Genomic DNA, 9,477 nt, shown 5'->3' with positions numbered 1-9,477 from the left:
ACTTTTTTTAAACCTTTAAGTCAATTATGTTTATTTGTAATTAATATTGTTATTGTTTTATTGTTGTACATAAACGAAATTTGCTAAATATAATACCGATTTGAAAGAAAGTTCTTAATATTAAATTAAATTTAATAAAAATGTTTAATATAAAAGAATTTTACAAAAAAAAAATATTTTCTCTGCTTCCTTCAAAATCTGGCTGGTCTTCTATCTTTTCTTCTCAATAAAGTAAATAAAAAAATGTACAGATATAAATGTAAAGGGACTTGGGTTTATGTATTTTAGTCACTTGATATTGGGTTTGCAGGTTTAATTTAAGGACTGGGTTATTTTCAGGACCAGATCTAAAATAAAAAAAAAGTTTAGGCTTTATTTAAACCAAATTCAATAGTAATCAAATAAATCCTGTAAAATAGGTAATAAAATTAAATTATAACAGACTGGGTGTCATCGACCCATTTCAATATTACTTATTATTGTCATTTATATGTTATTATTATTTATTTATTTTATTATTATTATTTTTATAATCTGTTTAATAAAAAAAAAAATCATTTAAACACAAACAAAAACATGACAAAAAAAAATTTAAAAAAAATAACATAGATTCAATTAAGTGACTTGAAATTTTTCGTGAAAAGCAATAAGATCTAGGGTTCTCGAAATTGAGGTGTAGTGACAAATTCACAAAATTAAAATTTGGGTGTGTTTGAATTTTTTTTAAGTGGACATACAAATGAAAAGAAAATTATGAATTAAAGTAAGACTAACGTGAAGTGTAGGAAATAATTAACAAAAAAATTAAAACTTATATCTCTAAGTAAATTAGAATCACCTGAAATCATCTTATTTCTTTTCAATCAATCTTGTGGTCATGTTGACCAAAATCTACCATTTAATTTGTGTAGATAATAAATTGTCAAATATATGGAGTTACACGGCACAAAGCACAATTTGGCTAGTATAAATTTTTTATTAAATTAAAAATTATTCAAACCTATTTGTAAATTAGATTTTAGCTAGATTACTATGTTAGAGCAACTGAGCAAGGATAACAACAATTATATTTTAGTCCATTATGTCTAAATATGAAACTCATTATTTAATAATAAACTATTTTGAAGTTAGTGATCAATCAGATGGTAATAACCCATTAATTGTCAAACGGACCATTGAACTATTTCAGTCAAAATATTTTGGGAAACAGGATAATTGGTTTGAACAAATCATATCCATAGAATTGAATCGTTTCACATTTAATTTCATTGGACTTCTTCCCTATCTCTTACTAATAATGAGAATTTTCACACATGCCTAAACAAATTGAACACTCCATTAGACAACCAATATCCTTTAGGTCTTAACCTGACCAACATTTCCTCTACACTTCTCAAAAGTTAAGAACGTTGAGTGTACATTTCCTCTAAACTTTTCACAAGTTAAGAAAGCTGAGTGAGAACTGTTATATGAAAGGAAATATGATATACTCAGCATAGAAGAGATTCCAAATAAACCGATAGTAATCCGAGATTGCCTCCTGAAAAATTACATTAATCAAAGAACAATAACTGTATGTTAATAGGGCCTTCAAGTATGAAACGCAAAGCAAGTACTTTAACCGTAATATTTAGTAGTATCTACCTTTGTATAATTTAACTTTTCCAATACCCAAGTCTGAAAAACGACAGCCAAGAAACAGTTTGTGTCAAGATAGCAGAATACAAATAAATAGAATATGATTATATTCGTATACACAAATATATAGGCGAACCAAAGCAACAAAAACAAATGGATTCTCCTCTCCATATTTGTGTGTGTTTCTTTTCAGTTTTGTAATTTTGAAAAGTCGTTACAAAAAAAAGTCGTTTAAGCAACAACAACAAATAAAAGGTTTATCAGAGAACTGAAACAAAAAAAACAAAAAAAACAAAAAAACTTCGATTCAACCCTATTATCAATCAAAATCATTTCTTTTCACTTTTCTATATTTATATTTTAAGGCATCCTGTTCCAAAATAGCTCAGATGAAACCAGAATTGCCTAAGCCTCTATTGGATATAATCCAGTTTCAATGGTATTTCATTCACTACTCCAAATAATACATACTCTATTAATTTATAAGCTACTAACTTACTCTACTAATTAGCATATTACCCAACAGAAGGATTAACAGATATAGGGTTCAATTTTTGGCAAAAGGAGAGAGGGTTATAGTTGAGAATTACTTATAGACGGTGTGGAGAGAGCAAGAAGAGGCCGTCTACGTATTTATATGAATTTGTGACATTTTTCAAAAAAAAAGAATTTTGTATTGAGCAAGTTCACAGATCATCAAAGGCAACACAATACTGGCTGATTTGATATGCATTTTATTCCATCTGGATTATGATCTGGAAAATTTTACATGTGTATTGTTCGTAAAAATGTCTATGCAAAATCAAACCAAAAATCACAATATAATCTGGGTTATAATCCAGACAATAATCTTTATACAGATTGAAGCACAAAATCTCATGACCAAGAAAATAAATTGGATTGTGATCTATATAAAAAAACTTATACCAAATATAAAAAGTTACTTTCAGTTTTCAGTTTGGCAATATTTCAATCTTGATTGTGACGGAAATTGTGAAAAAAAATATCAGTTTCAAAATGGGCTAAATTGCCCAATAATAGATACTTTGATGAGGAGACTTTGTAGAAGAAAATTATGGGGAAAATTTTAGTCTGAAAATTGAGCGAGGAAATGGAGAATTTCAAGCATCTACCTGGAAAATTATACCAATTGCTAGGATGGTGTGAGCTGGAATCATTAAACTGCTTCTAAAGGCCTGCAAAACAAGTAAAAGATGAGATTTAACACTGCAAAATAGTTTATTCCAAACAAAACATCATAAACTGCAAGAATATTGAGCATATTTGTTACCGCATTCTATGATCTGGATCATAACCGAAAAATCAATATTTGAAAAATATACACGAAGTAGAAAATAAATCGTCAACCAAAAAATAGCTGGTATACTATGAAGCCAAAAATCAGACTATAATCGAGATTATGATTCATAAAATCAACTTTATACAAAATGAAGAGGAAAAATTATGCTAGAATCTGTATCATAATTAAAAAAAACAAAAAATCTTATACCCCATAAAAAAACATTCATTTAACATTGGCAATTTACCATGAGATTATGACAAAATAGCAGTTTCCAAATAGGCTAAACAAAAGAGATTAGGAAAAAAACTAATAACTTGTATATTAATAATTGATGTTACAACCCATAAGAATTACAAGAACAATAAACACAATTTGCAGACTAAGTGGTACTCACCTGAGGCATGAAAATTGCACCTAATATTGCCCCAACGTAATTGAGTAACAACAGTCCAGAACCAAGAAAAGCAATGTTTCTAACACCAAGTTTCGTCGCTAATGTGGATATCTGAAACCTGAAAAGAAATGAAATAACAACACGATGATCATCTAATTTCTCAAGTTTGACGAGCCGCACTGTCATTTTACTAAATACATGTACTATAATCCTAGATATAAATAAAGAAGAGTTGGGTGTCGTAGAAATTGAATGCACAACTTACTTCCGATCACCCTCTACATCTGGCAGATCTTTGGTGATTGCGATGACGAGTGCAAATAACGTTACAAAGGTTGTAATGAAAGCCACTGGGGAGCTACAAATGAAAACAAACGAAAACAGTAAAGCCACGTTTAGACTATTCTAATTTTATGAATCTGTGTCCGACCACGTTTTGTTTCTAAATATGATCTCAGCTACATGGGGCTATAATAGATTAACTAGAGAGCTTCGTGATTCAAATCTAGAAATGTTCACTGGGAAAAAAACCAAAATTAAAGTATTTACTTGCCTCCATTCAAATTCAAGTCCAAGAGCAGCTCTTGTGGCATAGTACACTCCAAAATTAAGAAGAAATCCTCGGACCTGTGAACCAATACACAAGAAAAAGAAGATTCAGATCACAATCACTTCCTCCAACTTTATGCGACTGATATTTTTGGATCCAGTGGATGATTTTCTTTCAAAAACAGATATATTTAGCTACATAACGTAACTTCAGAAGAGGAGAAAATGTACCGTGGCAATAATAAGGAATGCCACAACAGGAAACCGCTTCATTCGAAATGGAGGAACAGAATAGATTGTACCAAGAAATAAACCAAGACTGTAAAGCGCAGTAATGAATGGCCCGAAATTCATCCCCACAACTAAAAGTCCTGTCACTGCAAACACTAACACCAAAACCCATGCAGATGGCACTGAAAGGTCTCCAGCAGCTATAGGTAAATAAGGTTTATTAACCCTGCAATTAATTCCAATAAAAAATCCTTAACGTTCTATTGAAAATAAAAACCTTTCATAGATGTAACATACTTATTCTTACTAGACATAGAACAATGAAAGAGAGGAGTATAATTACTTGTCAATGCCAATATCATATATCTGATTGATCCCTACAATGTACCCATTGCCACAGATAAGTGCCAGTAAACCAGAAATTGCCTTTGATAATAATGACCATTTTATCAATTGAGGATTCTCGATAAGAGCTCTAGTAACCAAAGAACTGTACCAGAAGACAACAAAAATATATGTCGGCTATTTAGCAGGCAAGAATTAGAAGGAAAAAATAACAGATAAAATGCATTTTAACATTTCATTGCTCACATGGAGCCTAGTGCAGTTCCACGTATTGTATGGGGTCTCAGAAATCTCCAAAATGTATCTTTGAACTGGGAAATCTTATTCACAATTGGATCAGATCCAGCAGCACCAGTCTGACTGCAGGCCTGGCAATATCCACTTTTACATAAATGTCATAAATCAAATCTCTGGATTTGAATCATAAAATGGTGGACATAGTGCAGCAGAAAACAATGTTTCTTTTATCTGTTTCTAGCTAGAGAAGGCGTATGCAGAAGTGGTCTTGTGTTGAATTGCTAGAGTGACTCCTTCATATCTTGAAACTCTAGTTGGTTTCGACAAAATTGGAAATGGGGGTCCAATTTTAAAACTCATGAAATTCCGTACATTAGAACAAAAGTAATCAATTATTTCAGTCCAATTCTCCTAGGAGAAATGTTCAATTCCCAGTTATCCGGCATTGGAGTAACCCAAACAAGATGGAATTAAAAAAGCAAAACTATAAACATGAGTATTGAGTTTTACCAAAATGGTGGTAGGGCGAATGCGTTTCTTGGAATCGGCAATTGAGCGGCTACTGAGAGTGTAACATCTGAACGAAGAAGACAAATTCAGCGAAAATTGAGGACATTTTGAAGGTCTCAGCGAAGGTAAACAATTGAAGCTACGAGAAGATGAAGGAATTTGAAGGGAAGAAGTGGAGATGGAAAGCTCCATCCAGAACAACGAATGAAGAGGGAGCTGGTGACCACTGATTACAGTCGTCTAGAAAGCTGCAATAAGAGTGACCGCATGACAATTCTTTTGTTTTTTTAATATTATTATCCGTATAATATATATATATATATATATAAATAAGTGAGTTCATGAGATTTCTGAATTTAGTGATCTAATTAAAAAAAATATATATATAAAGAAGTGAAACAATTTATTCATAATTATTTTATTTTTCTTTCTTAAACCTTAAAAAATATTATCTAAAATTTTTGGCTTGGCCTTTTCGAGCATATTTTTTTTTAGTATCAAATGTGTTTTTTTTCTATTGAGTTAGTGCTTTATTTGGTTTGTTTTACTAATTTTGTATGAGTTCCAAAATTTATATACATAATATTATTATTAAATTAATAAATATATATTATGAATAATTAATATATATTATAAATTATTTATGTATATATTTTATTTTTGTTAAAGTTTATAATTAGTATAATTTTATAACACAATTTGTTTATATATATTATAAGTAGGTGTGTTTAATATTTGGTTTGAACCGAATAAAATTTGAATTTACTGAATTCGATTTATTTTGGTTTTCGAAGCGAATTTTAAACAATTCGAATTCAAATAAAGTTTTTCGTTTTTTTTTTGTTTTGGTTTCAACTCCAAAACCAAAACCGAATTCAATTTTTATTATTTATTTTAATATAATTTATTAAATATAATTAAATAAATATATATAAAATTATCATTAGTAAATTACTCTTTCATCTCTAATATTTTTATTTAGCCTAATAAATCTCTAATCCCTCATTCTCTTTCCCCTCAATTTAGGTGTCCACCTTCCTACTTTCCTAGTCCTTCTAGTCACTCACATCATTTCTAACTCAAAGAATATCTCATTAGTAATATCTTAGTAGTCATCAACACTATCTTACTCATCTCGAATCTGTCCTGCATCAACTTGACAAATTTCTCACATAATTTGTGGTTAGTTGACCCAAATATAATATCATCGACATATATACTTGAATAAGAAGAATATGAGAGTCTTTAACAAATCTAAACAATGTTTTGACAACTGAGCCAATAGTAAGTCATGGTCAAACAAAAATTTAGTCAAAGTATCATACGAAACTCATTGGGAGCTTATTTCAAACCATATAAAGCTTTGTCAAGTTTGAAAACATGATTTGGTAAGGTATGATCTAGAAAACTAGGAGGTTGTTCAACATAAACGTCTTCATTTAAAGTACCATTTAAAAATGCACTTTCTACATCCATTTGAAAAACTTTGAAATTCTTAAAAGATGCATAAGCTAAGAAGATTCTGATTGCCTCAAGTCTAGATACAGGTGTGTGAATGACTCATGAAAGTCAATTCCTTCCTCCAGTCTGTATCCTTGAGCAACCAACCGGGCTTTGTGTCTTACAACTAAGCCATCTTCACTAAGCTTGTTTCAAAAAACCCATCTAGTTTCAATGACCGATTGATCAGTCGGCCTTGGAGTTAGATGTCACACTTTATTTCTCACAAATTGGTTTAACTCCCCTTGTATGGAATTGATCCAATCTAGATCAAGCACTGCTTCACCAATTTTCTTAGGTTCAGTTTGAGAAATAAAGGCGGAATTAGCCATTTCATCCAATAATTGACGTCTTGTCCTACGAGGAGAGTTAGGATTACCAATTATCAATTCTGGTGGATGATTTTTGTTCCATCTAAAGTTTGATCCTAAAGAGTTAGATGTCTGATCTGATGGCCCTGCGACGTCCGAACTGTCAACAACCTGTTGAAAGGATGTTTGGACGTCTGGTTGATTTTCAACCGGATCAACCACTTGATCAGACAAACAATTCTTTTGAACAAGGGCTTCATCTTCACTATCAGATTCAAGACTTGTCGCTTCTAATCTATTAGCAAGATCGATAGAATCAATAGAATTGTTTTCAACAGATTCATCACAAACAACATGGAAAGATTCCTCAACAATTTGTGTTCAATTATTGTATACTCTAAAAGCCTTACTGACTGAGGAGTAACCTAACATGATTCCAGCATCTGCTTTAGAATCAAAAGCGGTCAAATACTCTTTCCCATTGTTATGAATATGTTAGATAAAATTAGATTGGTTAAAAAGAACTTAACAAAAACAAATTTCTTGTGCAGGAACAGTCAAATTACTCAACCGGTCAAGTTACTCAACCAGTCAAGTTACTCAACCGGTCAAGACACTCAACCGGTCAAGCAACTCAACCGAACAAAAACCTGACCGAATAAGAAGATAAGACCGGTCAAATCAGAAGGCCAAAATAGTTGAATATTCGGTCAATCTGAAGATATGGAAAACCGAAAGTCATCCGGTTAACATAAACAACCGACCAGTACAAATAGATACTTCGAGTATCTGTTAAGGATGATACCGAAGGGACAGACTTTAGCATTGCCATATTCATACAAGTCTGAAGATAATCTGCAGGCTGCAGAAGATCGTCCAGTAGAATCTTTCCACTCCAGGATAAATCAGAGACGCAATCCTCCAGGTACAGGCAACTGTCCAACCGACAGTTGCCATATTGAGTAAAAGACAAACCTAGCCGGTTTGACCTATACACTGGAAGCCTAGACCGCCAGGTCTGAAGCTTAGACCGCCAGGTCTGAATCACTGAACCTCTGTTCAACCAATCAAACTCAAGGAAATGAAATGTGACCGTTGACACATTTCACCTATAAAAGAAGGAGCTGAAGAGGAGTAAATGTAGTTCCAAGAGATTTCAATAACCCAAGCTTTGATCGTACGGTTACCAAGCTCTAGCAACAAGTGAAAAACAATCATAAGTTCTACCAACTACAAGCTCTAAGATTTATTGCAAGTTTATCTCTCTATAAGGTTTAGAGCTTAAGTGTGTATTTGAAGAGTGATTACAATTTCGGTTAAAATTGTACGAGTGTTTATCGAGCAGAAAATAAGTCTCGATCGGATTGTGTTTGTGTATTCCTTAGTGAATATCCTTCTCGCGGTTTCGAGAGGAAGGGGTGACGTAGGATTTATCTCCGAACATCCATAAAATTCTGTCTTGTTATTTACTTTCTACCGGTCTTGTGCTCTAACCGACTCTGCCTAAACCGATTTATTAAATCTCAAAACCGACCTAGTAATCCCAAACCGACCTCATCTAAATACGATTTTGTCCATCCAGTGTGTGTGCTGCTTCAACCTGAAACAAACCACTTCCGCACTTGAACTCGGTTCAAGGGTTTGTGATAGTTTGTGTAGTATTGAAACCCCGGTATTAATCTCTAACCGGATTAATCACCAACCTTTGAGTGAGAAGCGCTAACCGGCCGGACCCCGGTTCCCCAGCCGCGACCTAGATCCTAACAATTGGTATCAGAGCAGTTAGTTTCAATACTCAAGCAAGCATGTCGTTTGATAGGCCCCCAATGCTAGAAGGTGACGACTTTGCCAACTGGAAGGCACACATGCACCTGCATTTAATCACTATGGATGACGAGATGCAGATCATCCTGACCGAATGACCGGTAAAGATTGATAAAGACAGAAATGACTGGACAACTGAAGATAGGAGAAGAAACAATCTGGACAACCATGCCAGGAACCGCATCTCTAACGGTTTGGACAGGAATACGTTTTGCAAGGTCCGAGATTACAAAACTGCAAAGGAGATATGGGAAGCGGTGATTCCAATTCATGAGGGAAATGAAAGAACTAAGGAAAACAAGATAATGGTGGTTACCCAGAAGTTTGAAAACATCAAGATGAAACCGGGAGAAACAATGAGAGAATACAGTGACCGGTTCACAGATATGATAGACGAGCTAGCATCTCTTGGCAAGAAGTATGACAACAAGGAAGTCATCATGAAAGCGCTAAGATCTCTTCCAAGTGCATGGGATATAAAGACAATGGTGATGAGGGAATCAAACTGTCTAAGCAAGATGAAGCTACACGATGTATTCGAAGATCTTAAGGCATATGAGTTTGAAATGAGATCAAGGACTGAAGATGAAGTCTCAGCCTCAACCTCAACCAGAGCATTGGTCACATCCACAGAA

At 33.1% G+C, this 9,477-nt stretch overlaps 1 protein-coding gene across 1 annotated transcript; it reads right to left on the bottom strand.

Annotated features, from left to right (window-relative positions):
• Window positions 1–1,316: 1,316 nt before the first annotated feature.
• Window positions 1,317–5,464, bottom strand: LOC124912337 (homogentisate solanesyltransferase, chloroplastic). The gene is made up of 10 exons (XM_047452947.1): window positions 5,208–5,464; window positions 4,707–4,828; window positions 4,459–4,605; window positions 4,116–4,341; window positions 3,889–3,962; window positions 3,601–3,693; window positions 3,336–3,453; window positions 2,772–2,834; window positions 1,645–1,677; window positions 1,317–1,540 (listed from the first exon to the last, which is right to left on the bottom strand). Exons 1-10 carry the CDS (start codon window positions 5,397–5,399, stop codon window positions 1,466–1,468), a joined length of 1,143 nt encoding a protein of 380 aa, XP_047308903.1. The 5' UTR covers window positions 5,400–5,464; the 3' UTR covers window positions 1,317–1,465.
• Between the last annotated feature and the right edge of the window lie 4,013 nt (window positions 5,465–9,477).

This window comes from Impatiens glandulifera, chromosome 8, assembly GCF_907164915.1.
Source record: "Impatiens glandulifera chromosome 8, dImpGla2.1, whole genome shotgun sequence".
Lineage (NCBI taxonomy): Eukaryota > Viridiplantae > Streptophyta > Magnoliopsida > Ericales > Balsaminaceae > Impatiens > Impatiens glandulifera.
Note: the sequence above shows the minus strand (reverse complement) of the source record. Positions and strands in the feature narration are given on the sequence as shown.

What these genes read in the sequence shown, in the direction of transcription:
- LOC124912337 (XM_047452947.1), bottom strand. Translation starts at nt 5,399, where the DNA reads ATGGAGCTTTCCATCTCCACTTCTTCCCTTCAAATTCCTTCATCTTCT. An exon ending in GGAACTGCACTAGGCTCCAT is followed by an intron (nt 4,606 to 4,706) that starts GTGAGCAATGAA and finishes CTTCTGGTACAG; the next exon opens with TTCTTTGGTTACTAGAGCTC. An exon ending in CAATTGGTATAATTTTCCAG is followed by an intron (nt 1,678 to 2,771) that starts GTAGATGCTTGA and finishes GTCGTTTTTCAG; the next exon opens with ACTTGGGTATTGGAAAAGTT.